This window comes from Chlorocebus sabaeus, chromosome 16, assembly GCF_047675955.1.
Source record: "Chlorocebus sabaeus isolate Y175 chromosome 16, mChlSab1.0.hap1, whole genome shotgun sequence".
Classification (NCBI taxonomy): domain Eukaryota; kingdom Metazoa; phylum Chordata; class Mammalia; order Primates; family Cercopithecidae; genus Chlorocebus; species Chlorocebus sabaeus.
In genome coordinates this window covers 8,139,101-8,166,304 of record NC_132919.1, presented here as the reverse complement: position 1 = coordinate 8,166,304, position 27,204 = coordinate 8,139,101, and the positions used below count along the sequence as shown (strand labels likewise).

At 50.2% G+C, this 27,204-nt stretch overlaps 1 protein-coding gene across 3 annotated transcripts; it reads right to left on the bottom strand.

The window, feature by feature from the left end:
- Positions 1–880: 880 nt before the first annotated feature.
- On the bottom strand, positions 881–13,456 carry ARHGEF15 (Rho guanine nucleotide exchange factor 15). 3 transcript variants are annotated; one of them, XM_008010286.3, is made up of 16 exons: positions 13,324–13,454; positions 11,024–11,673; positions 10,083–10,415; positions 9,783–9,837; positions 8,378–8,436; positions 8,064–8,275; positions 7,782–7,942; positions 7,460–7,612; positions 7,219–7,348; positions 4,927–5,001; positions 4,725–4,817; positions 4,473–4,633; positions 4,224–4,376; positions 3,988–4,070; positions 3,780–3,884; positions 881–2,533 (listed from the first exon to the last, which is right to left on the bottom strand). In XM_008010286.3, the coding sequence occupies exons 2-16, from the start codon at positions 11,622–11,624 to the stop codon at positions 2,382–2,384; spliced, it is 2,526 nt and encodes an 841-aa protein (XP_008008477.1). In that variant the 5' UTR covers positions 11,625–11,673; positions 13,324–13,454; the 3' UTR covers positions 881–2,381. The 3 variants fall into 3 exon arrangements, 2 of the variants coding, with proteins under 2 accessions (XP_008008477.1, XP_008008478.1); XM_008010287.3 differs by lacking the exon at positions 13,324–13,454 and adding an exon at positions 12,816–12,879; XR_005236716.2 differs by lacking the exon at positions 881–2,533 and having other exon boundaries at positions 4,224–4,327; positions 13,324–13,456.
- Between the last annotated feature and the right edge of the window lie 13,748 nt (positions 13,457–27,204).

Here is a 27,204-nt window from a genome sequence, read left to right as displayed (position 1 = left end):
TCCCAAAGTGCTGGGATTACAGGGGTGAACCACTGGGCCCGGCCTGATCTTATCTTACTTATTAATTTGTTGACATGGTAATTGTCCCTGTCACCTCTCACCCTCAGGATGAAGGTTTCCTGAGGGCAAGGACCTTGTCTTTTTCATGTCTGTATGCCCAGATCCTAGAACAATGCCTGGCACATTGAAGGCACTCAATAAATAGGTATAATTGAATTAAACACAGAGATGATTGGCTGGTCAGTAAAGGGCCTTTATTGCTGCCTTTTTTTTTTTTTTTTTTTTTTGAGACAGGGTCTTGCTTTGTCACCCAAGCTGGGGTGCAGTGGTGCAAACATGGCACATCGCAGCCTTGACCTCCCAGGTTTAAGCTATCCTCTTGCCTCAGCATCCCGAGTAGCTGGGACTATAGGCGCATGCCACTATGCCTGGGTAAAGTTTGTATTTTTTGTAGAGACAGGGTTTCATTATGCTTCCCAGGCTGGTCTCAAACTCCTGAGTTCAAGTGATCTGCCCACCTCGACCTCCCAAAGTGCTGGGATTATGGGTGCGAGCCACCGTGCCCCGCCCTGATTGCCCTTTTTATTCTTCTTGCTGCATTTTCATCGCCTGCCTGAGCCCCAGGCATTGCCCAGTCTGCAGCGGTCCCCAGCCACAGCTGCTACAAACCCACCACCATTGCCACCACCACCACTACCTCAGAGCCCTCAGGAACTGAGTGGGCTGACGCACTCAGGTCTTGCACATGACCTTCAAGCCCCAGTTCCCAACAGAATTGACCCCTGCTCTGGACCCCTTTCCAAGCAGCCCCATCCCCCTTATGAAACCACACTTGGAGACCACTGCTCCTATAAGCACACACTTCCCCGGAGAGCCTCAGTACAAATGCACCACTATTTATTGAGGGTTCCCCACGTCAGGCACCCTGCTAGGGGAGTCTCCAATGTCATGGACTGCCAAACGCCAGTGCTCTCTGCCTCTGAGTCTCCCGGAGTCCCTGTGCCTCCTGCAGTCAATGTGACAGTGTCGGTCCTGGGCAAGCTGCTGTGCTGAAGGGGAGGCCTTGTCCCGGGCCTGGGACCCCCTGCCAGTCACCGTCTGCCTTGCTGTCTCTGTCCCTCACCTCCTCTGTTATCATGCGAGGCATTTACTCATCTGGAAACAGATACTCTGGATGGGGTGGGGCAGCCACACCCGCTCTCCGATCTCTCCCCACTGTTTGGCCCAGTGTTTCTGTGAGAGGATCAGGACAAAGGCAAAAAAGCCCAGGAAGTTCACTGGCTGGCCTGTGATCCACAGCTCCCGGTTCTTCACCCAGATGCAGGATCTAATGTGGTTCCGAAGCTCTAGGCTGAGGCTGGCTGGTGGATTATACTTCAAGTTGGGGAATCTGCAGGCAGGAATTATGGAGGCCAGCGTTTGGGGCAAAGTGAAGGGCCTGCAGACTTCAGGGGCCTCAGGACCCAGCTACTGGCCATCTTCAGTCCCTTGGGCTCCTCTGCCAGGTTGTTAGCTGCTCCACAACATTGCCCCGCACCTGCCACGGAACCCTGGCCTCCAAGAGACCCAGAGCTCAGGGCTCTCATCCCCCGGGTGCCAAGCCACACCCAGCACAGTCTCTTCTGGAGCTCAGACTTAGCATCTTTCTTGGAGCAAGTAATAGGAGAAATGAGAGGTAAAGGAAGAAATGGAGCGTTTGTGGGCGAGGAACACAATCACCACACACACACCACAGTCGGCAGAATGCCTTCCCTGATACATATACACACATATCTACACATGCAAGTGCACACACGCAGATTTTCTGAGACACACACTCTGAATTCTTCTTGAAGAGAAGAACTGACTTGAGAGGGCACAGGAAGCACCCATGAATGGAAACTAGTATGTCCCGGACTCAAAAGACAGGACCAGTCATTGCTGCAGAACCAATCAGGGTGACTACTGGTCTCTTGGGCCCAGATCACCATTTTCTTTGGCTGGTTGGCTTCCTGCTCATTCCTGTTCACAATTTTATCCTAGGACTTTATCTCCAATGAGGCCCCTTTTTAACTGCCATGATCTAGATTTATCTTCCTTGGCCTTGAGCATAGCAGGAATACTCATTGGCCGTAGGCTCAGCCAGCTCAGTACCCATTGGCTGCTCTGCACTAAGCTTCTGTCTCCATTGGCCACACATTCAAAGCATCCTCATTCATTCTAATTGCTGTGGGCTCAGGAGGCCGTTTTCATTGGTTGCCCGGTCCTGAAGCTCGATCTCTATTGGTTGCCACGAGAGGTAGTATCTCCACTGACAGTGAATCCAATGGATGAATGGGCTTTGTTCTCTCCGTGCCACACTGGTAGGTGTCTCCCAACATGTGCCCCCTCCTCAGCCTGCATTAAGGTGGGGGGGCATTGGGGGTGCCTGAAGAAGGCCCAACAGCCTCGAGAAGCCTCTGGTGCTGGCGAAGGTGCCTCCTCCTTTCGTGTTCCCCTGTGACTTCACACACCAGCTGGGCAGGGAAGGCCCCAGGAAGTCCCTTCAGCCAACCTGGGGGAAGAGAGACAGGGGATCCAGTGAGGTGGGGACAGGAAGCAGGTGAAGAGGGAAAGGGGGCCTCATGGGTTCTCAGGCCTTCAGGGTCATTGTAGGTGTGGGAATTCATGGACAAGCCTGGAGCATCAGTAGAAAAGGCATCAGAAGTGGAGGTGACAGCAGCTTGGAGAGGGTCTGGGCTGCTCCTCCGTCAAGCCCTGCAGTGGCTGCTCATGTCACTTGGAGTAAGAGGTGGAGTCCTTGCAGGGACCTGTCAGGTCCTACATGATCCCTGCCACTTCTGTGACCTCATTTGTTTCTCCCCCTTTCTTTCTCCTGCTAGCCACACTGGCCTCCTTACAGTTCCTCAGTCACACACCAACCACAGGGCCTTTGCACTGCCTGCTGCCTCCAGCTGGGACATTCTTCCCCCAGACACCATGGGCCTAAATTAGCTCCATCAAGCTTCATGCTGCCTTCTCAGTGAGGTCCACCTCAGCCTCCGTATTGAAAATTTCACTCTGCCCAAAGCTGGAACTCCTGACCTTCTTTGCTCTGTTCCCTTTTTTTTTCCCCCATAACACTCCTCACCTTCACATGTACTTTATAATTTACTTATCTATTTTGCTCATTCCTTATCGTCTGCCTCCTCTGCTAGAACATGGCTCCAGCAAGGAAGGAAGTGTGATTGATACATTTGATTCACAGTCCCTAGAACAGCGAGTGGCACTTCGTAGGTGCTTAATAAATATTTACTGAATGAATAAATGAAACACGGTCAGGCGCAGGGGCTCATGCCTGTAATCACAGCACTTTGAGAGGCTGAGGCAGGAGGATCACTTGAGCCCAGGAGTTCAAGACCAGCCTGAGCAACATAGTGAGACCCCCACCTCCATTAAAAAAAAAAAGAAAGAAATAAGGCCGGGCACCGGAGGCTCATGCCTATAATCCCAGCACTTTGGGAGGTGAAAGCAGATGGATCACCAGAGGTCAGGAGTTTGAGACCAGCCTGGCCAACATGGTGAAATCCTATCTCTACCAAAAATACAAAAATTAGCCAGGCTTGGTGGGGGGTGCCTGTAATTCCAGCTACTTGGGAGGTTGAGGCAGAAGAATTCTTTGAACCCGGGAGGCAGAGGTTGCAGTGAGCCGAGCTCACACCACTGCACTCTAGCCTGGCTGACAGAATGAGAATCTGTCTCAAATAATGATAATAATAATAATAATAAATACAAAATAAATCAATGAAAGACTGTCTCACCTTCAGGGGTCTTGTGTAGGTGTTTGGGGGCAGCCCTGGACTCCAGACTCCGTCCTTCAGTTTTGGCAGGTGTAGATGGCTCTGAACACAGTTCCTGGGAACAGTCTGGTTGGGGGTGGGTGGCATTAAAGTGATTCTGTTAGCTTCTCCCCCATATTCCTCTAAGACTCACTTTTTCTTCCCTCCTCCCATCTAGGGGGATACTCACCACAGTCCTCATAGATGGTGTCTGGGGAGCAGGGAAGGGGGCCTGGGGTCGGGAAGGCTCCTAGCCAGCGCTGCATGTCTGATCTGGTGGGAACATTGGGAAGTGTCACAGATGGCCCAAGAGATCCTCTGGGGCTGAGGCAGGAGCCACAGAAGAGAGAGACTGGGGAAGTCGGAGGAGCTCTGAGAGGTCAGATAAGCGTCCCAAGGGTGTTTTCTGAAGGAAACACAACTCACAGGGAAGAAGCTTGGAGTAGCCGGTGGGTGGGGCGACCCTGGTGGTTGCTGAGAAGGGAGAGGCGGAAGGTAGGGGGTCCAGATGGATCCGGAACCTGCTGGGCCTGGACCAGGGAGCGATGAGCATAGTCCAGAACCTGTAGCCGCTGCCCACTGCCCAGGGATGAGGTCGTTCAGAAGGACAGCAGGGGTCCCGCTGGACCCCTCCTGCCCACGCCAGACTGGGCTCCTTCCTTCCCTAGGACTCACCTCTTAGGCTGAGTGATGAGCAGCAGGTCGCTGAAGAGCAGCAGGCAAAGAGGGGTGAAGCGGGGGCGCGAGGCAAAGAGCACGCCCCCCCTCCGGCACCCTAACTCAGTCAGCTCTCCCTGGAACTCCAGGCGCCGTGACCAGGAGACTAGGGGCAGGGCCTGGGAGGAAGCAGAGGCAGAGGAGGTTCTAGCAGCAGCAGCAGCAGCACCCTGGGGCAGGGCAAGATGGGGAGCCTGGGCAGGGATGTACCTTGACTTTATGGAAGCGCAGCCTTTGGGTGAGCCGGATCAGCTCTTCAGTCTGCTTCATGCGCCCCACCTCAGCGCTGCATCGCTCGATGATCTAGGTAAGGGGATCTGTGTTACCCACCCCAGCGGCCAGCCCCCTACTCCCTACCATTTCTCTCTACCACCTTGTCACCTCCCCCTACTTCAGTGCCCCTCCTGCCCACCTTGCTGACAGCACCCAGGGCCTTCTGGGCATTCTCCTGACGGCTGGACCCCTCTTCTGTCTGGCGCAGGATATTCTGGGGACAGGGAGGAAGGGTGACTGGAGCCCCTGCTCTGTGGCCCTGGGATTCAGCAGGGCCACAGCTCAGAGGACCCTGCCTGCTTTGGCCAATTTCAACAAGGCTGACAGACCTCATCATTCACCATCTGCAGAACCCTAAGCAAGTCCTGTTACCTCTCTGAGCCTCAGCTTCCCCATCTGTAAAATGGGGCTAACATCCACCTAGCATATCAATAGCATTGTTTTGAGGATTCAAGAAGGTAATATAGGTAAAGTGCTTAGCATAGTTCTTGGTACGTATTAAATGTTGAAAAGAAGGTTCCTATTTTTTTTTTTTTTTCAGAGTCTGGCTTTATCACCCAGGCTGGAGTGCAATGGCATGATCTCGGTTCACTGCAACTTCTGCCTCCCAGGTTCAAGTGATTCTCCTGCCTCAGCCTCCCAAGTAGCTGGGATTACAGACATGCACCACCACGCCCGGCTAATTTTTTGTATTTTTAGTAGAGATGGGGTTTCACCATGTTGGCCAGGCTGGTCTTGAACTCCTGACCTCAGATGATCCACTCGCCTCGGCCTCCCAAAGTGCTGGGATTACAGGCGTGAGCCACCGTGCCCGGCCTGAAGGTTCCTATTATTTTAATAATTATCAACCAAAACTGTTAGTGCAGGCAATACAGCAGAGTAGCTAAGAGTGCTTAATTACAATTTTTTCTCCATCAATTATTTCTATATGACCTGGGGCAAGTTATGTGACCTGTGCCTTAGCTTTCTCATCTCTAAAGTAGGACAAATAATAGTTCCTACCCTCACACAGTTGTGGGTAAGGTTACACAGGTGTATAGCACTTAGAACCATTCCTAGAAAGCTCAATAGCTGTTGAGCTATTATGATTAGTATCATTATTATTATTGTGTTGTCTACACTGGGGATAGATAAAACTGAATAAGATCATAAAGACACTGAAAATCTGGTTGGGAACTCTTCACATAAAGATCCCCCCATTTGCTGGGCTCAGTGGCTCATGACTATAAGGCCAGAGCTTTGAGAAGCTGAGATAGGAGGACTGCTTGAGGCCAGGAGTTCAAGACCAGCCTAGCCAACGTAGTGAGACCCTGTCTCTATAAAAACAAAAATAAATAAATAGCAGGGCATGGTGGCATTGTGGTCCCAGGCTGAGGCATGAGGATCCCTTGAGCCCAGGAATTTGAGGCTGTAGTGAGCTGTGATCGTGCCACTGCTCTACAGATCCCCATATTGGGTGACCTGGTTAGAAAGGAGTCTCTACTTTGCAATAGAAGAGAGCGTGTCAGCTGGGAGCGGTGGCTCATGCCTGTAATCCCAGCACTTTGGGAGGCCGAGGCGGGCAGATCATGAGGTCAGGAGATGGAGACCATCCTGGCTAACACGGTGAAACCCTGTCTCTACTAAAAATACAAAAAATTAGCCGGGTGTGGTGGCGGGCGCCTGTAGTCCCAGGTACTCAGGAGGCTGAGGCAGGAGAATGGTGTGAACCCGGGAGGTGGAGCTTGCAGTGAGCCGAGATTAGGCCACTACACTCCAGCCTGGGTGACAGAGCAAGACTCCATCTCAAAAAAAAGAAAAGAAGAAGGAGGAGGAGAAGAGTGTCTCAAACTTTTTTTTCCCAGTATCACCCCACTAAGATGCCTTTTTTAGATAATTTTCCCTAAACATCCCCTTCACCATGAAAGTTTAATTCTACAGATCTACTGGAACTCTGTTTATGCAGTAAAGCTTAATGGAATACAACTGTTGGAATAACTAAGATTATTTTCACCCCCAAAGAATCAATTTTTACCCCCTTGGGGGTGATATCACCCCAGTCGGGAAGGCATGTGGGTAGAAGAATACAGCCAGAGACAACCTCAAAAACCACTCACACACTCCCCCTGAGACCCAGCAAGCAGAAGGGACTTGCCCAAGGTCACTCAGAGAGTCAGTGGCAGAGCTAGGTGTGGAACGCCTGTCTCCAGCCAGAGGCCCTTTCCCTGCACCTGGACCTAGAGGCAGTCCAGGTAAGGGGAAGAGCGCACAGGTCCCCTAAGGCAGGGCGTGGTGGGTCCTAGGCTGAGACACCCAGATTCGTAGTTATGATTTGGGGGATTTTACGTTTAAGGTGGAGTAGTGCATGGTGATAACTGGAGGGCCAAGAAGCCCTCAGGAGTGTTCTCTGATGGGGTTGGTGGGGCAGAAACTGCCGCAGCCGGACGGGTACCTGCAGTAGCATGCGGAGCCGGGTGATGCGCTGGAAGGGCAGTAGTAGGAAGGACGGCAGCGGGAGCCGCTCACACTTAGGGAGGCTCTGCAGCCGGCGCAGCTCGGCGGAGAAGCGCACGTTGGTGTCCCTGCAGAAGCAAGAGTGGTTAGCGGCTGCCTGGAGGCCCTGGTGCCCCAGCCTGCTGTGGCCTCGACCCCACCCCTCTCTCCAGCTTCCTCCACACCCCTGGGACACTCACATGAGGCGGCTGTAGGTCTCCTCCTGATACTGTTGGTTCCGCACATAATCCACATACACCGAGAAAGGCCCCACAGCGTGGGCGTGCACCACATCACACAGGTCGCTGATGTGGGGGGAAGAGCGCACACGGGACAGGAGCGTTGCTAGAAACCTGAAGGAATTGGGGAAGCAAGCAATGGGGCGGGGCAGAGAGCCAGGTCTCCCAGAAGGGCTGGGAACCAACTGGGTCAGTAGAAGGAAGGACCTGGGCCCGGGAGAGAGGAAAGGGCATGCCCAGCAGCCTAAGGGCAGGTTCCCTGGAAGTACAGGAAGCCACTGACCGTTCACTGACTCCCTGGACTCGCTGCACATTGGAGAAGAGTGTGTGGTGATCACGGGGGGTGAGCGTGTCCCGGAGTGCCTGGCTCAGCACGAAGGTGTCGGTCAGCAGCCGCAGGGAGCGCAGGTAGGAAGCCTCGGACGTTACCACCTCGAAAAGACTCTAGAAAGAAGAGCAGGCAGTCGTGGAAAGCCAGGACCCTGGGCCCTCCTCCCCTACCTCTGACCCATGCAACCCGCCCAACCCCAGCACCCTCCTCCCGTCTCCCACCTCCAGCTCCCACCTCCTGCATGCGCCTCTCCTGGGGGCTGAGGGTATCCAGAAGGCCGCTTGTTTGCACAGCCGGAAGCTCCTGCCACAGGGTGTTGCGGGGTCCAGGGGGTCGTGGGAAAGTGGGCGCATCTCCAGCATTTGCTGGAGAAGGACTCCCATCCTCACCGACCCCCCACAGCTCCTCTGACAGGACAGCTGCTCGGTAGGTCTGGTACAGAGGTTCTAGGGGACAAACATAGCACTTCAGGGAAGCCCAGGGCCTCCAAACCCTTCCCCCACTGCTTAATGGTCACAGCAGGGACCCTCAGGTCCAGAGGCCCTCACCATCCTGCAGGGGCAGCTCCCAGTTCTGCTCCTTCAGCACCTCTAGCCCCTCCTCTTCCCTGTGAAGAAAGAAAGGGAAGGGAGTCCCCAGGGCCACGACTACTGCCCGCCTCAGGGTGCTTGTTGTTCCCATGCTGGACAGGGCAACCCACATGCAGGTTGGATGTAGGGATCCTGACGGCTCCGCAGGTCAAACCTCAGGCTTTTTCTTTTGTTTGAAGGGGAAAGACAAGGTCTCGCTATGTTGCCCAGGCTGGTCTCAAACTCCTGGCCTCAAGCAATCCTGCCACCTTGGCCTTGCAAAGTGTCAGGATTACAGGCATGAGCTACTTTGCCCGGCCCAAATTTCAGATCTTTTTATGTGCCTTTTAGAGAGGAGCCCCTGAACTAAGTGGGCCCCATTCCTATCTCAACTATTGTAGACCAGAGACTTCTGAGTCTCCTTCTCAGCCCTCTCACGTAGCAACCATTGTCTGGAACGCCCTATTTGTGTGTCAAGGAAGCTCAACATGGTGGACTACACTCTCACACCTCCCACCAGCACATATAGTGCCTTATCTCCCCTGCTCTGGTCATCAGCACCACCACACCCCCATTCGCCCAAGCTAAAAACCACGCTAGTAAATGTTTGTTGAATAAATGAATGGACCCTGATAACAATGGTGAATCTAAGATAATTAACAAGCCTGGATAGCATAGAAGAGATGGTCATGATTGCCAAATAGATTTTCAGACAATAATTACAATAGAAGCTCAAGGTGAGGGAAAGGAGTTAAAGTGGTACACTTACTCTGGGCCCGGCTCTTCACAATATCATATCCCCACGATTCCATGAAGTGGTTTCTATGCTTAGCCCCATTTCATAGATGAGGACACTGAGACCCAGGAAGGCTAAAGACCTTCTTTTTCTTTTTTTCTTTTTTCTTTTTTGAGACACAGTTTCTCTCTTGTCGCCCAGGCTGGAGTGCAGTGGCGCGATCTTGGCCCCTTGCAACCTCCACCTCCTGGATTCAAGCGATTCTCCTGCCTCAGCCTCCCGAGTAGCTGGGATTACAGGCACCCGACACCACGCCCAGCTAATTTTTGTATTTTTGGTAGAGATGGGGTTTCACCATGTTAGCCAGGCTGATCTTGAACACCTAACCTTAGGTGATCCTCCCGCCTCGGCCTCCCAAAGGGCTGGGATTACAGACATGAGCCACCGCACCCAGCCTTCTATAAGATCACAGAATTGATAAGGGCCAGAGCTGGGATTTGAAACAAGGGCTGCTTATCTCTAGAGCCCTGGCCCTTGTCCCCTCACCTTTGTGCAGGTGGGATTTAGCTGGAGCTGAAGGTTAGTCTGCCCTCAGGTAGAAGCATGGTGGGGAGAGAACCAGGGAATAGGGGTGGGGGTGTTCGGTACCTCCCCTCCACAGTTGCTGGAGGAGCGTTCCGAGGAGCTTCATCAGGACTGTCCCCTGGAGAGAGAAGCCAGAGTGAAGAGAAGAAAACTCCAGGATCCCCAGCCCAGGACTCCCAACTCCAGCCTCAGCAGGAACAGTTAACTATAAAAACTGCAATTCTCATCAGCACCAGAGCGCAGCTGGTAGGGAAGCAAAGAACCCAGGGCCTGTTGGGGATTGTAGTTTGTTGGAGTTTAGTCCCCCCCTGCCTCTCTCCTGTCCCTTCACAGCCCAGAGGTCCACTCCCCCAGGCCCTGCACCTGTTTGGATTCCATCTTCAGAAGGCAGATCAAGATCTGGCTGTGGGGGGTCCCCGAAAATGGTGACGTCCTGCCTGACACGAGTTGGTTTGGGAGGCTTGAGGGGTGGCAGGAGTTTGCGCTCGGCAGTGGAGCGGTAGGATGTGAGGACCACAGCAGGGTGACCGATGCTTGGAGGGTTGGGGCGGGAGCGAGAGGTCCGCAGTGGAGAGGCCCGACGGGGGGCCCTGGGGACCTCCTCATAGCCCCCCACAGGCACCCATCTGAGCTCCAGGCCAGGTCGGGTGGTGTGGCAGACACAGGGGCAGCAGGGAGGGCAGGCCAGGCCAGCATCTGTGGGAGATGGATATCCTAAGGAGAAAGCCCTTGGGGCCCAGCCCCACCCCTGAGACCATAGACCATCTCCATCTTTAACCTGCCCGGCAACTGCAACACCAAGGTTGAGGCATCTGTAGATCTCCTCCACCCTGACTCTCTTCAAATCCTGACATACTGAAACCAGATATCCCAAACATTAAATCCATTTTTGAAAAGGTAGCCTCTGGCCGGGCGCGGTGGCTCACGCCCGTAATCCCAGCACTTTGGGAGGCCGAGACGGACGGATCACGAGGTCAAGAGATCGAGACCATCTTGGCTAACCCAGTGAAACCCCATCTCTACTAAAAATACAAAAAACTAGCCGGGCGAGGTGGCGGGCGCCTGTGGTCCCAGCTACTCGGGAGGCTGAGGCAGGAGAATGGCGTAAACCTGGGAGGCGGAGCTTGCAGTGAGCTGAGATCCGGCCACTGCACCCCAGCCTGGGCGACAGAGCAAGACTCCGTCTCAAAAAAAAAAAAAAAAAAAAGAAAAGAAAAGAAAAGGTAGCCTCTGAAAGTTGTTAGCACTGAAAATGAAGAAGATGGGTGGATTGAGGTCCCCCAGCACCACCCCTCCACACTCACCTGGAGCACCGTTCTCCTGGGACCCACTCCCGGGGAGGGGAGCTTCTCTCTCCCCATTCACATCTGCTCTTGCTTGGAGACCTGGCTCCCGGGCATCTGCATCCTGAGCCCGGCCTTCAGCACCCCCTTCAAACCTGCCAGCCAGCCTCCGCACAGTGCCAGGGGCTGAGGCAGAGCCATTCTGAGCCAGGACCCCGGCCATGGGGAGCAGAGGCGTGCGGGGTGACCCAGAAGGCTTGGGTGGGGGGACTGGGGACTGGGGAGCAGGTTCTGGGGAGGCGGAGCGCCGGGACACTGGACTAGGTGTGGGGGTGCTGGAAGGTGACTCTGGGGAAGTCTGGGAGTCGAGGCTGGTTCTAGAAGCTGAGGAAGGCAAAAGAGCAGGGGGCTTGAGGGATGCAGCTGGGGGCTCCCAGAAGATGGGGGTGCACATTGGGGTTGGTGCATCATTGGAGGTTCGGGGAAGTTCTTGTGGAGAGGAGCCGTTGTGGGGAGGCCCTGAGGACTGGGCAGCCCTGGAACGAGAAGGAGGGCGGGGGCGGATGATCCGAGGGGGCTTCTGCGTGGGGGGTGTTGCTGCAGGAAGGGACTGGGCTGACATCTTCCTCTGTGGTCTTCAAAGGAGTGGGGTGCTCTGCTGGAGTCATCCCCTGAGGAGGAGGGAGGGAAACAGAAAGACCCTTAGTGCCCCGAAGGGTGGATAAACTGAGGCCACTGGAAGGCCGGATTTTGAAGTCAGGAGGGAAGGCTGGTGTGGGGGTTTCAGAGAATCCATAAAACTCAATACGGGGGATCCCCTTTGCTAGTACAACCACTCTGTGTCTGCCTACTGAACCACGTGTCCGTGGGGTGTGCTGCGGAGGTTTGTGTGTGGTTGTGGTGGGGGAGTGGCACGGTGTATTGTGAGTGTGCGAGTTCTGTGCTTGCCGGCTGGGTGTGCAGCGGGAGAGTGCAGTGGACAGCGTGTGGCGTGTGGCCCGTTAGGAAGTTCTCAGTGTGAGTGTCTGAGATAGCGGTGGCAGGGTGGGTGTGCGATGTGTGTTCTGTGCTGTCTGGGTCTGGGTGCTGTGGGCGCGCCTGTCCGCCGGGCCTGGGCTGCGAGGCGTGCATCACTGTTTCCCTGCCCCACCGGTCCTCCGCCCCCCATTTCCCAGTTCCTCTCTCCGGACTCTCCCTTTCCGGATTATTTTTAGTCTCCTTTTCCTGCCATCAAGATTCCTGGAGCCTCTGACCCCCGGAGATGAGGAGGCCCTGGCTCAGTCTGTCCTGTCCTGCGTCTGATCATCCCCGCCTGCCCTTGGGTCTGGTCACAGAGAGAAGCCCAGCACAGGCATGAGTCTTGCCAGGAGGCCTGGGGAGGTGGCTGGGAGAGCCAGCTGAAGGAGAGGACCAATCAGGCCAGGGCGCTGTGGCCTGGGCTTCTCTTCCTCCCTCGAGGAAGGAGGCTAGAATCCCAAGAAGGCTGCAGGGTCTGGGCTGGGAAGCAGGGGAACCTCCAAACTCCCTTCAGGGGTCAGCAGGAGAGTCAGACCCCTCCAGGCCTCCGATTGGGTCCTTGAGAAATGATGAGGGGGAACAAGGGGGTTGTAAATGACGGGTCTTGCAGCTCAGTGGCCTCTGTGTTCTGGCAGAAAGTCACTTAGCAAAGTGACCCACACAGTGGTCTTGACCGCTGGCCAGCTCCTCCCCAGCCCCTACCCCTCAGGGATCCCACTCCCTCTCAGGTACCTGCATTTACTTCCTTCCCTACCCCCCACTCAGGAATCCAGGTACTCGGGCCCCAAACACTCACCCTTGAATCCCCTCCACTCTCAGTCACCTCCCAGGGCTGAGTGAGTAGGGGCAGGAAACAGGAATCAGATCCGCCTCCCAACCGGACACCACCCCCCAACAAACCACACCACGCTCCACATGCGCACATCACACGGGGCCCCAGGAGACAGAGGTATCCAGGGTCTCAGAGGTTAACGGGCTCTGGGGAAAAGCTGAAATTCAGGCATGGAAAATGTGTGTGCAGGTTCTACCTGAACAGCTGTGTAGATGGGGGCTCACAGGAGTGAGGTGGACAGGGGTGGGGATGAGGACAAGACGGCAATGGCACAGAGCATGGGTATCTGGACGCCTCTGTCTCAGCTATGGGATGCTACCTGCGTCCCTCCACGGCGAGTCTCACCATCTTTCCCAGGACTCGCACCACTACCTGTCTCTTCAACCAGGCGTGCGCCAACCCCTCTTTCACCCCGAGGGACCCTCCCGCAGGCCTCCCTCCCTAACTCTGCAGGAGGTCCCCATGAATTTACCTTTATCTTTTTGGAATCAGTTGCTATTTTCAGCGTGTCCTGTCTGCCCCTTGGAGCAAGGAATGCGGGGCTGAGGTCCCCAAATGTCTGTTCCTGTGATTCTGGGGCGGAGCTCAGGGCCCAGATTGAGATCTCTGCGGAGGAAGCCAGTTCCTCAGCCCCACCCAGCCATTGTGTCTGGCGTGTGTGTGTGTGTGTGTGTGTGTGTGTGTGTGTGTGTGTGTGTGTGTGTTAGAGGGGAGGGCCAGGAGGTAGTACTGAGGGGAGGAGAGGTGTGGACTTGGGATCTGTCTCCTCCAGGGAGGTATAACATTTGCAGGGGGCCAGGCGTCGTTGTTCACCCTTATAATCCCAGCACTCCAGCACTTTGGGAGGGCAAGGTGGGAGGACAAGCCTCGGCAACGTAGTGTGATCCTGTCTCTACAAAAGATTTTTTTAAAATTAGCCATGGACAGGCCAAGCGAGGTGGCTCACGTCTGTAATCCCAGCACTCGGGGAGGCCAAGGCAGGCAGATCACCTGAGGTCAGGAGTTCGAGACCAGCTTGGCTAACATGGTGAAACCCTGTTTCTACTAAAAATACAAAAACTTAGCCAGGCATGGTGGCGGGCGCCTGTAATCCCAGCTACTCGGGAGGCTGAGGCAGGAGAATTGCTTGAACGTGGGAGGCAGAGGTTGCAGTCAGCCAAGATCACACCATTGCACTCCAGCTTGGCCAACAAGAGTGAAATTCCATCTCAAAAGAAAAAAGGCTGGGCGTGGTGGCTCAAGCCTGTAATCCCAGCACTTTGGGAGGCTGAGATGGGCGGATCACGAGGTCAGGAGATCGAGACCATGCTGGCTAACACGGTGAAACCCCATCTCTACTAAAAAATACAAAAAATTAGCCGGGCAAGGTGGCGGGCACCTGTAGTCCCAGCTACTCGGGAGGCTGAGGCAGGAGAATGGCGTGAACCCGGGAGGCGGAGCTTGCAGTGAGCTGAGATCCGGCCACTGCACTCCAGCCTGGGCGACAGAGCGAGACTCCGTCTCAAAAAAAAAAGAAAAAGAAAAAAGAAAAAAAAATAGCTATAGTGGCACACATTTGTGGTCCCAGTTACTCAGGAGGCTGAGATGGGAACATCGCTTGAGCCCAGGAGTTGGACTCTACAGTGAGCTGTGATCGCACCACTGCACTTCAGCCTGGGCAACAGAGCAATATGCTGTCTGAAAACAACAATAAAAAATGTGCAGAGGTCGGGCGCAGTGGCTCATGTCTGTAATCCCAGCACTTTGGGAGGCCAAGGCAGGTGGATCACCTGAGGTCAGGAGTTCAAGACCAGCCTGGCCAACATGGTAAAACCCTGTCTCTACTAAAAATACAAAAAAATTAGCCAGGTGTGGTGGCGCACGCCTGTACTCCCACCTACTCGGGAGGGTGAAGCAAGAGAATCACTTGAACCCAGGAGGCAGAGGTTGCAATGAGCCAAGATCCTGCCACTGTACTCCAGCCTAGGCAACAGAGCAAGACTCCATCTCAAAAAATATAAAAATAAAAAATGTCCCAGGAGCAGTGGCTCACACCTGTAATCCTAGCAGATTGGGAGGCCAAGGTGAGTGGATCACCTGAGGTTAGAAGTTCGAGACCAGCCTGGCCAACATGGTGAAACCCCATCTGTACTTAAAAAAAAAAAAAAAAAAAAAAAAAATTAGCTGAGCATGGTGGCGGGCGCCTGTAATCCCAACTACTCTGGAGGCTGAGGAGACAAAATCCCTTGAACCCAGGAGGCGGCAATTGCAGTGAGCCAAGATCGTGCCATTGCACTCCAGCCTGGGCAACAAGAGTGAAACTCCATCTCAAAAAAAAGAAAAAAAAAAAATTAGCCGGGCATGGTGGCACTCCCCTGTAATCCCAGCTACTCAGGAGTCTGAGGCACAAAATCGCTTGAGCCCAGGAGGCAGAGGTTGCAGTGAGCCGAGATCGTGCCCTGCCCTCCAGTCTGGGCAACAGAGTGAGACTCCGTCCCAAAGGAAAAAAAAAAAAAATGAGCAGAGGATGGGAGCAGTGACTCATGCCTGTAATCCCAGCACTTTGGGAGGCTGTGGCTGATGGATCACTAGAGGTCAGGAATTCGAGACCATCCTGGCCAACATGGTGAAACCCCATCTCTACTAAAAATACAAAAATTAGCCAGGTGCCGTGGTGGGTGCCTATAATCCTAGCTACTCAGGAGGCTGAGGCAGGAGAATCGCTTAAACCTAGGAGGCAGAGGTTGCAGTGAGCCGAGATTATACCACTGCACTCTAGCCTGGGTGACAAAGTGTGATTCCATCTTAAAAAAAAAAAAAAAAAAAAAAAAAAGCAAGACTAGAATCTAACAACAGGTGTATGATAGTTTTTAAAACATAATTCTCCTCTCTCCTCTCTCCAGTTTCCCATTTTTACTAAAGACAAATCATGGTAGGTCAAATTTGCTTTACTATACTTGGTCAGATTATTTGTATAAAGTTCAGCAAGAATAATTATTTTTTACATAGGCTTTTTATTTTGTTTGTTTATTTATTCATTTATTTATTTTTTGAGACAGAGTCTCACTGTGTTGCCCAGTCTGGAGTGCAGTGGTTGGATCTTGGCTCACTGCAACCTCTGCCTCCAGGGTTCAAGCAATTCTTCTGCCTCAGCCTCCCAAGCTGCTGGGACTACAGGCTCATGCCACCACAGCTGGCTACTTTTTTGATTTTTATTTAGTAGAGACAGGGTTTGGCTCTGGTGGCTAGGCTGGTCTCAAATTCCTGACCTCAGGTGATCCACCCACTTTGGTCTCCCAAAGTGCTGGGATTACAGGTGTGGGCCACTGTGCCCTGCCTCTCTCATAGGCTTTTTAAATTGGCTGTGATGGAACTTTGTTCCATAGAAAGAATCTCAGATAAGAATTTTTTAAAGCTGAGCCCAGCCACAGATTTGTACCATCAAATGCCTTTGAGTTGGGAGAATTCTTCTTTTCTTGATGTTCCAAGATAACTTAGGGCTCCTGGGCCTGTCAGAAAGCAACATTCTTTACTTACCACAAGTCAGGAACCCTGTATAGGAACTGTGTAGACAACGTAAGAGGCCAGTTTTCCCAAGGAGCTTTTATTGGCTCTGTAAGTCAAGTTTGATTCCTTAAAGAAAAGCACACCATTGCAGCCAAAGCCTTGATAAAACAACCAAGTTAAAAACTGGTAAAATAACCAGTTTCTCCAAACATGTCCTGTCACACACGAAACAGATTCTTATTGAACGTATGCAAATAACCATATTGCCATAAGTTAAAAGTACTCACAAATAGTTTCCAAATTCTGGAGAAATTAGGTAGAGAGAAACAAAATGCTCCAAATTTTGTTCACAGGAGTATACTTAATTGTTAAAAGCTGTCAATAGCTCAAAATAAAAGTTTCCTTGACTCTGAAAAACAAAACCAAAATTTTAAGCAAAAAGTCAGAAAGATTACTCAGTCTTCTATTAGTTCAGTCCCTGCAGTTCCTTCCTGTTCTGCTTGATATTCATGAACATTTCAGCACTCCAGGAGTCCTGAAAGTTTTCCCTCTACTCTGATGTCACAATCTCCAAAGTTATCAGAAACCTGCATTCAAGAGCACCTGTTAGAGTTTTATAGCTGATTATGAAACCACCTCCTATCTGGGTGTGACAGTGCATGCCTGTAATCCTAGCTACATGAGAGGCTGAGGCAGGACAGTTGCTTGAACCCAGGAGGTGGGGGTTGCAGTGAGCCAAGATCATACCACTGCACCCCAGTCTGGGCAACAGAGTGAGACCCTGTCTCAAAAAATTAAAAAGAAAGGCCGGGTGCATTACACTCCTGTAAGGCCAGCACTTTGGGAGGCTGAGGCAGGCGGATCACGAGGTCAGGAGATCGAGACCATCCTGGCTAACATGGTGAAACCCTGTCTCTACTAAAAATATAAAACCTCACGCCTATAATCCCAGCACTTTGGGAGGCCGAGGCGGGTGGATCACCTGAGGTCAGGAGTTCAAGACCAGCCTGACCAACATGGAGAAAACCCGTCTCTACTAAAAATACAAAACTAGCTGGCCCTGGTGGCACATGCCTATAATCCAAGCTACTAGGGAGGCTGAGGCAGGAAAATTGCTTGAACCTGGGAGGCGGAGGTTGCGGTGAGCCGAGATCGTGCCATTGCACTCCAGCCTGGGCAACAAGAGTGAAACTCCGCCTCAAAAAAAATAAATAAATAGGCCGGGCGCGGTGGCTCACGCCTGTAATCCCAGCACTTTGGGAGGCCGAGGCGGGCGGATCACAAGGTCAGGAGATCGAGACCATGGTGAAACCTCGTCTCTTCTAAAAATAGAAAAAAAATTAGCCGGGCGCAGTGGCGGGCGCCTGTAGTCCCAGCTACTCGGGAGGCTGAGGCAGGAGAATGGCATGAACGCGGGAGGCGGAGCTTGCAGTAAGCCGAGATTGCGCCACTGCACTCCAGCCTGGGCGACAGAGCGAGACTCCGTCTCAAAAAATAAAATTAAATAAATAAATAAATAAATAAATAAATACAAATACAAAATATTAGCCAGGCGTGGTGGCGGGCCTGTAGTCCCAGCTACTCAGGAGGCTGAGTCAGGAAAATGGCATGAACCCAGGAGGCGGAGCTTGCAGTGAGCCGAGATTGCGCCACTGCACTCCAGCCTGGGTGACAGAATGAGACTCCATCTCAAAAAAATAAAAATAAATGAAATAAATAAAACCACCTTCTAAAGAGGACCAAAACAAGACCACAATTGTCCGTGGGTGACAAAAAGTTTTAGGGCAGTCATAGTCAAAGACCCAATTGACAAGGAAATTTGTCACCTCTGTGGCACACAATAATTTAACATAACAATTATAATTATTACTGATAACATACACTAAGTCACATCAGAATTATAGGAGTTTCCCATAATTTTGGAACACATACCAATAACAAATTTTTACAAATACAGCCCAAGGCCGGGCGCGGTGGCTCAAGTCTGTAATCCCAGCACTTTGGGAGGCCGAGACGGGTGGATCACGAGGTCAGGAGATCGAGACCATCCTGGCTAACACGGTGAAACCCCGTCTCTACTAAAAAATACAAAAAAACAGCCGGGCGAGGTGGAAGGCGCCTGTAGTCCCAGCTACTCGGGAGGCTGAGGCAGGAGAATGGTGTGAACCTGGGAGGCGGAGCTTGCAGTGAGCTGAGATCTGGCCACTGCACCCCAGCCTGGGCGACAGAGTGAGACTCCGTCTCAAAAAAAAAAAAAAAAAAAAAAATACAGCCCAAAGAAAACCAAACACCATTTCACATTTAACAATGCTTCCTGTATAAGTTTTATACCAAATAAACCAAATACGTCATTTTTGGACTTTAGGGACCCTAATATCTTAAAAGATTAATTGAGTCAGAAAAAGACACAATTATAATTTGATTTTAGAAAGCTCGTCAAATATCAAAGGTTTAAATCTCTTGATATCACAAAATAGGATCACAGGCCATTGTAAAATAAGTCATTGATTTAACCAAAGTGATAACTCAAGGACTTCAAAAAAAGGCAAAAACCTTTATTCTTTGATAGAAGAGACTTAATTTTCCAAACAATAAGCCCCAAGAAAAACACCATGAAGCCAATTAAATTTTTTTCCAAATTTTTTTTTTTTTTTTTTTGAGATGGAGTCTTGCCCTGTCACCCAGGCTAGAGTGCAGTGGTGCGATCTCAACTCATGGCAACCTCTGCCTCCTGGGTTCAAGCGATTCTCCTACCTCAGTCTCCCAAGCAGCTGGGATTACAGCCACCACACCTGGCTAATTTTTTGTGTTTGTTTGTTTGTTTGTTTTTTGAGACAGAGTTTCACTCTGTCGCCCGGGCTGGAGTGCAGTGGCCGGATCTCAGCTCACTGCAAGCTCCGCCTCCCGGGTTTACGCCATTCTCCTGCCTCAGCCTCCTGAGTAGCTGGGACTACAGGCACCCGCCACCTCACCTGGCTAGTTTTTTGTATTTTTTAGTAGAGACGGGGTTTCGCCGTGTTAGCCAGGATGGTCTCGATCTCCTGACCTCGTGATCCGCCCGTCTCGGCCTCCCAAAGTGCTGGGATTACAGGCTTGAGCCACCACGCCGGGCCAATTTTTTGTATTTTTTAGTAGAGACAGGGTTCCCCATGTTGGCCGGGTTGGTCTTGAACTCCTGACCTCATGATATGCCTGACTCAGCCTCCCAAAGTTCTGGGATTACAGGTGTGAGCCACCATGCCTGGCCCCCAATATTTTATAAACAGTCTATAACGTTTTAATCTTGACCGTAAGATATAACTTCCATAACTTTTGTATAACCTTTACGACCTTTATTAAGGAGTCAGTTAATGCTCCAAGAAAACGTTGTTAATCGGACACAAGGGCCCATATGGCTGATCTTGCATCAGTGTGCCTTTGGCATTAATGGTTAATTTATAAAGAAACTGAATTTATTTTATTTCATGAAATCAATCCTTACCATCTCACATGCCTTCTGCGATAGTCCCTGGGCCTTGAGCAGTTGAATAGCTTTCATTTGTGGCCATTTGTCTCAGCAATACAGTTTATTTTGACTGACATCTTCTACTGGGCCTGAAGATGAGGCTTTAATTGATGTCAGTTTTTAAGATTTAGCAGAATTTGGTGTCCTTTTTAGACCCAAGAATCAAAGCCCTGTAACTCAGTGCCACAGGACTTTAAAAGCACATACAGAAAAATACACAAATGTAATAAACTTAATTTTAAAAAATTGTTTTTGGCCCAGCACGGTGGCTCACGCCTGTAATCCCAACACTTTTGGAGGCCGAGGTGGGTGGATCACCTGAAGTCGGGAGTTCGAAACCAGCCTGGCCAACATGGTGAAATCCCTTCTCTACTAAAATCAGATCTAACCAGTTCCATGTTGCTTCTAACCTTTAAGCTGTCCTTGTTCATTCCTTGGCGTAGGCTGAACTCACTTTGGGAAGGAATTCAGTTCATGGTTTGACTTGAAACAAAATTGATAATAACCCTGAACCGAAAAGACCCCCTTCTTGCCTGGGGACCGGTCTGCTTTTGCAGGACTAACAAATTAACAAATTAGCTACAAGATTATAAATTAGTTTGGGGGTCATGCAGCCACTGGCTCCATGAATCAGCTGATGCCACTCAGACCTTAATCTGACATAACCAGTTCTGTCATCACACCCAGGAACAGAAGACAGCAAGAAAAACTCACTTCTAGCCCCTACAATTCCATCTCCAACCTGACAAATCAGCACGCCCCACTTCCCAAGCCCCTACCCCCTACCCGCCAAACGATCTTTAAAAACTCTGATTCTGCTTGGGCAGACTGATTTGAGTAATAATAAAACTCCCATTTCAGCTGGGCGCAGTGGCTCTCGCCTGTAATCCCAGTGCTTTGGGAGGCCGAGGTTGGCGGATCATGAGCTCAGGAGTTCAAGGCCAGCCTGGCCAACATGGTGAAACCCCGTCTCTACTAAAAATGTGAAACCCCGTCTCTACTAAAAATACAAAAAATTAGCCGGGTGTGGTGGCGCACGCCTGTAGTTCCAGCTACTCGGGAGGCTGAGACAGGACAATTGCTTGAACCCAGGAGACGAAGGCTGTAGTGAGCAGAGACCATGCCATTGCACTCCAGCCTAGGTGACAAAGCGATGCTTCATCTCACACACACAAAAAACAAAAAAACAAAAACACACACACACACAAAACAAAACAAAACAAAAAAACCACAAGATTTGGTTTAGGAGTCATGCAGCTGGAGGTTGCAAGATTCTGAACCTCCCCAAATTGCTCCTGGGGATAACATCATTGTTGTAAAACCTAAGATCAGGGCTTGTGATATTTTGCAGACCCTGCACTCAGAGCATCCTCTGGCAACACCCACATCAATAAACTGGTTCATCTGGTCCCACCCAGGAACCGACTCAGTGAAAGAGGACAGTTTCAATTCCCTATGATTTCATCTCCCACCTGACCAATTAGCACTCCCCACTTTCCAACCCCTTACCCACCAAATCATCAAAAACCCTGATCTCTGAATTTTCAGGGAGATTGATTTGAGTAATAATGCAATCAGTTTTGCATGTGGCATGGCTGGCCTCGTGTCCATTAAACTCTTTCTTTACTGCAATGCCGTGGTCTTTATTTGTGCAGAGGCCAGGAGGAGCCCGCTGGGCAGTTACATTTCCAGTGAGGATGCTAAGCTGGTGGAATATGGGCCTGGAGGTACTAGTGGCCATCAATGAGGTGGCCTGAGAATAAAACCGATGTATGGCACAGGTGGAGAGAGTCAGATTTGAGTGCCTGATTCTGCTGGCCTGAAGTCATATCTGTGTCTGGAGTTTTTAGTTGTGTGAGTCAATGAGTTCCCTTTTTGCAAGCTAGTTTGAGTTGGATTTCTGTCACTTACAACAACAAAACAATCTCTTATAAAGGGAGATTATACGGGTTTTGGCTCAGGTGAGGATATACACAGACGATCCTTCCACGCCACCACTAGGTGGAGTCTGAGCACTTCAGGTGCGGGGTCAGCAGCCAAGAGGAACACATCAGTGTCTAGGCAACCAAGGAAGAGGCCAGAAAAACACAGCCCCCTGCCCTCCAAGCCTCCGCGTGGTTCTGGCTCCCTCTCCACGGTACCACCCCTTCTTTCAGACACCTGGGAACTTTTATGTTCCCTGTGCAACTCCTCTCAACTCTGACTCAGGACATTCACATCCAGGAAAAAATGATAACAGCCTACAATAAATCAAGACAGCATGATATTGGTCAAAGACTAGACACAGATCAAGGGAACAGAAGAGACGGCCCAGAAATCGAGCCACACAAACACAGAAAACAGATTTTTTACAAAGGACCAAAGGAGAAAGAAGAAGAAAGAAGAAGGAAAAAGAAGAAGAAGGAAGAAGAAGGGGAGGAAGAGGAAGAAGAAGAAGGAGAAAAAGAAGAAGGAGGAGAAAAAGAAGAAGGAGAAAAAGAAGAGAGAAGAGGAGGACGAGGAAGAAGAAACCAAACCCAGACCTCACATAGTTTACAAAAATTAACTCAAAATGGATCATAGACCTAAATGTAAAAAGTAAAACTATAAAGCTTCTAGAAGAAAACATAGGAGAAAATCTAGGTGACCTTGGGCTTAATTAAACATTTTTGGTTTTATTGGTTTTTTGTTTTTTTGTTTTGTTTTTGTTTTTGTTTTTGTTTTGAGACGAAGTCTTGCTCTGTCGCCTGGCTGGAGTGCAGTGGTGCGATCTCGGCTCACTGTAACCTCCTCCTCCTGGGTTCAAGTGATTCTCCTGCTTCAGCCTCCCGAGTAGCTGGGATTACAGATACCACCACCACACCCATCTAATTTTTGTTGGGGTTTCACCAGGTTGACCAGACTGGTCTCGAACTCCTGACCTCAGGTGATCCCCCCACCTCGGCCTCCCAAAGTGCTGGGATTACAGGTGTGAACCACCATGTCCGGCCTTAATTTTTGCATTTTACTTTTAGTACAGATGAGGTTTCACCATGTTGGCCAAGATGGTCTCGATCTCTTGACCTCGTGATCCACCTGCCTCAGCCTCCCAAAGTGCTGGGATTACAAGCATGAGCCACTGCACCCAGCCCTGATATATCTCTCATATATATGTATTTTTTTGAAACGGAGTTTCACTGTTGTTACCCAGGCTGGAATGCAATGGCGCAATCTCCGCTCACTGCAGCCTCCACTTCCAGGGTTCAAGCAATTCTCCTGCCTCAGCCTCCCGAGTAGCTGGGATTACAGGCATGCACCACCATGCCCAGTTAATTTTGTATTTTTTTTTTTTTTAGTACAGACGGGGTTTCTCCATGTTGGTCAGACTGGTCTCGAACCCCCAACCTCACGGGATTCACCTGCCTTGGCCTCCCAAAGTGCTAGGATTACAAGTGTGAGCCACTGTGTCCAGCCTCTTGATATTTTTAACTAAAAAAAAAAAAAAAAAAAAAAAAAAAGGAGGTCAGGGAACCCAAGATGGAAAGCAGATTGTGACAGAAGAATTTAATGATACTACAAATGTATGAAATAACTTTTCTGAAGGGAGCTGGGGGTAAAGGTGCTGACCTGAGTAATTTTGGAAATGAGTAGAGTCTGTAAGATCAAAGGCTAATGGAACTACACATAAGCACTGTACCCTAGTTTATAAGATTGTTTCCCACAGGGGTATGTGTTAACAATTCTCTTTTGAGACATTATGATTACAAATAAAGAAAATTTTTATTTTATTTTATTGAAACGGAATCCTGCTCTGTAACCCAGGCTGAAGTGCAGTGATGCAATCTTGACTCACCGCAACCTCTGCCTCCCAGGTTCAAGTAATTATCGTGCCTCAGCCTCCCAAGTAGCTGGGACTACAGGTGTGCACCACCATGCCTGGCTAATTTCTGTATTTTTAGTAGAGATGAGGTTTTGCCATGCTGGCCAGAATGGTCTTGAACTCCTGACCTCAGGTGATCCACCTGCCTCAGCCTCCCAAAGTGCTGGGATTACAGGGATGAGCTACTGTGCCTGGCCACAAATAAAGAAAAATTTTAGGCCAAGTGCAGTGGCTCACCCCTGTAATCCTAGCACTTTGGGAGGCTGAGGCAGGTGGATCACCTGAGGTCGAGAGTTCGCAAACTAGCCTGACCAACATGGAGAAACCCCGTCTCTACTAAAAATACAAAATTAGCCAAGTGTGGTGCCTGTAATCTCAGCTACTTGGGAGGCTGAGGCAGGAAAATCGCTTGAACCCAGGAGGCAGAGGTTACAGTAAGCCAAGATCACGCCCTTGCACTCCAGCCTGGGCAACAACAGCCAAACTCTATCTCAAAAAAAAAAAAAGAAAGAAAGAAGAAAAATTTTAGGCTGGGTGCGGTGGTTCATGCCTATAATCCCAGCACTTTGGGAGGCCAAGGCAAGAGGATCACCTGAGGTCAGGAGTTCAAGACCAGCCTGGCTAACATGGTGAAACCCCATTTCTACTAAAAATACAAAAACAAATTAGCCAGGTGTGGTGGCTTGTGCCTGTAATCCCAGGTACTCAGTAGGCTGAGGCAGGAGAATTGCTTGAACCTGAGAAGCAGAAGTTGCAGTGAGCCGAGATCACAAATTGCACTCTAGCACGGGTAACAAGAGCAAAACTCCGTCTCAAATAATAATAATAATAATAATAATAATAATAATAATAATAATAATAATAAAGAAAGAATTTAAAAAGAAAAACAAAACAATTCTGATACTCCTATACACGTGTCCTGGAATATACAATTAAGTAAATAGATGGCAAATTATGGAAGCCAGGTTTCTCACAGTTGGGGTGGAGTTTAGATAAACAGGGGAGGCGGCCAGAATGATCCATGTGGTAATGGATTAAAGTTGGAGACATCACGCCGGGCGCAGTAGCTCACACCTGTAATCCCAGCACTTTGGGAGCCGAGGTGGGCGGATCACCTGGAGTTCAAAGCCAGCCTGACCAACATGGAGAAACCCCGTCTCTACTAAAAATACAAAATTAGCCAGGTGTGGTGGTGCATGCCTGTAATCCCAGCTACTTGGGAGGCTGAGGCAGAAGAATCACTTGAACCCAGAAGGCGGAGGTTGCAGTGAGCTGAGATCGTGCCATTGCACTCCAGCCTGGGCAACAAAAGCAAAACTCCGTCTCAAAAAAAAACCAAAAAAAAAAAGTTGGAGACATCAGTATGAATTCATGCTTAGCTTAATATAGATATGGATGGTTATATATGGAAATACATGTTTGCATATATACATGGGTTACTATACACACATATATTTCCTTGCTTTCTCAGATGTGAGGGTCCAGAAGCAATGACACCTCAAAAGCAACAAGCACACCTAGTGCCCAGACCTTGGATTCTAAAGCCATCTGCCAGCGAAAGAAAATAGGGGTCCTTGGAGAAATGGCTGATTGCAGAACTGTGGCAGGAGATATACAAAATGAGCCTGGAGCATTTTACAGTACCAGAAAGTAAGGTGATACTAAATAAACAAAAACAAGGTTTTAATTAAAACAACAACAACAACAACAACAACAACATTGATGGGACTCTTATTTTTCTCCCTGACTGAGGATTGACCGCCATCTTGAATGACTTAGTAACTGTCTGAACTAGGAAGTTCAGGATCACTTCTATACACTTCAGAAGGAACAAATGGTTATTGATGTCCTTCACCCTGGGAAGGCAACAGTATCTAAGACAGAAATTCAGGGAAAACTAGCCAAAATGTATGAGACTACACTAGATGCCATCATCTTTGTTTTTGTTTGTCTTTATGAGATGGAGTCTCCCTCTGTCACCCAGGCTGGAGTGCAGTGGCGCAATCTCAGCTCACTGCAACCTCTGCCTCCCAGGTTCAAGACGGGAGGCAGACGTTGCAGGGAGCCGAGATGGTGCCATTGCACTCCAGTCTGGGCAACAGATTAAGACTCCATCTCAAAAATAAAATAACCTCCAAATAATGTATTTACATACTCCCCTTTCAAGGAGGGAGAGGCATAACTTCCTACTTCTTTAATGTGAACTGTGCTTAGTGATTTCCTTCCAAAATGTACAATATGGAAAGGGGAAAAAAATAAAAATGTTATATCAGGAGGCTGAGGCAGAGAATTGCTTGAACCTGGGCGGTGGAGTTTGCAGTGAGCTGACATCACACCACTGCACTCCAGCCTGGGCGACAGAGTGAAACTCCAATTTTTTTTTTTTTTTTTTTTTTTGAGACGGAGTCTCGCTCTGTCGCCCAGGCTGGAGTGCAGTGGCGCCATCTCGGCTCACTGCAAAATTCCCCCTCCCGGGTTCACGCCATTCTCCTGGCTCAGCCTCCTGAGTAGCTGGGACTACAGGCACCCGCCACCGTGCCCCGCTAATTTTTTGTATTTTTAGTAGAGACGGGGTTTCACCGTGGTCTCGATCTCCTGATCTTGTGATCCACCCGCCTTGGCCTCCCAAAGTGCTGGGATTACAGGCGTGAGCCACCGCGCCCGGCCGTGAAACTCCATTTTTTTAAAAAAAAGAATAATGTTATCATGGGAAAAACTGACAAATGCCACCTCAGCCGGGTGATCAAGGTCAATATCAACAGTAATGAGTCATGTTGATAGTATGTATCAAGTACCACCCTTGATAGGATGTGATGAAAATAGCAGTTTACCTCGGTGGTCTTCCTGCCAAAAGCCTGGTGCAATCCTAAGAAAAGCCCTCAGCAGAGGAACATTCTACTAAATACCTGAACAGTACTCCTCAAAACTGTTAAGGTCATCAAAAACAAGAACATTCTGAGAAACTGTCACAGCCAAGAGGAGCCAGTGGGCTGGGCACAGTGGCTCACGCCTGTAATCCTAGCACTTTGGGAGGCTGCGGCAGGCAGATCACCTGAGGTCAGGAGTTTGAGATCAGCCTGGCCAACGTGGTGAAACCCCAACTCTACTAAAAATACAAAAATTAGCTGGGTGTGGTGGCGGGCACCTGTAATCCTAGCTACTTGGGAGGCTGAGGCTGGAGAATCGCTTGAACCCAGGAGATAGAGGTTGCAGTGAGCGGAGATTGAACCATTGCACTCCAGCCTGGACAAGATTGAAAAAAAAAAACAGGAGCTACAGACATGACAATTCAATGCAACTTGGTATCCTGGATGGGATCCTGGAACAGAAAACGGACTTTGAGCAAAAACCAATGAAATCTGAATAAAGCATCCACTGTATCTCTCTCTCTCTCTCTGTCTCTTTTTTTTTTTTTTTTTAGACAGAGTCTCACTCTGTCACCAGGTTGGAGTGCAGTGGTACGATCTCAGCTCACTGCGACCTCTGCCTCCTGGGTTCAAGAGATTCTCCTGTCTCAGCCTCCT

Coding starts and splice junctions, on each gene's coding strand:
- ARHGEF15 (XM_008010286.3), bottom strand. CDS start 11,624: ATGTCAGCCCAGTCCCTTCCTGCAGCAACACCCCCCACGCAGAAGCCC. Junction 8,437..9,782: donor CCAGCAACTGTGGAGGGGAG/GTACCGAACACC, acceptor CTTTCTTCACAG/GGAAGAGGAGGGGCTAGAGG. Junction 5,002..7,218: donor GGCTCCGCATGCTACTGCAG/GTACCCGTCCGG, acceptor CCCTGTCCCCAG/AATATCCTGCGCCAGACAGA.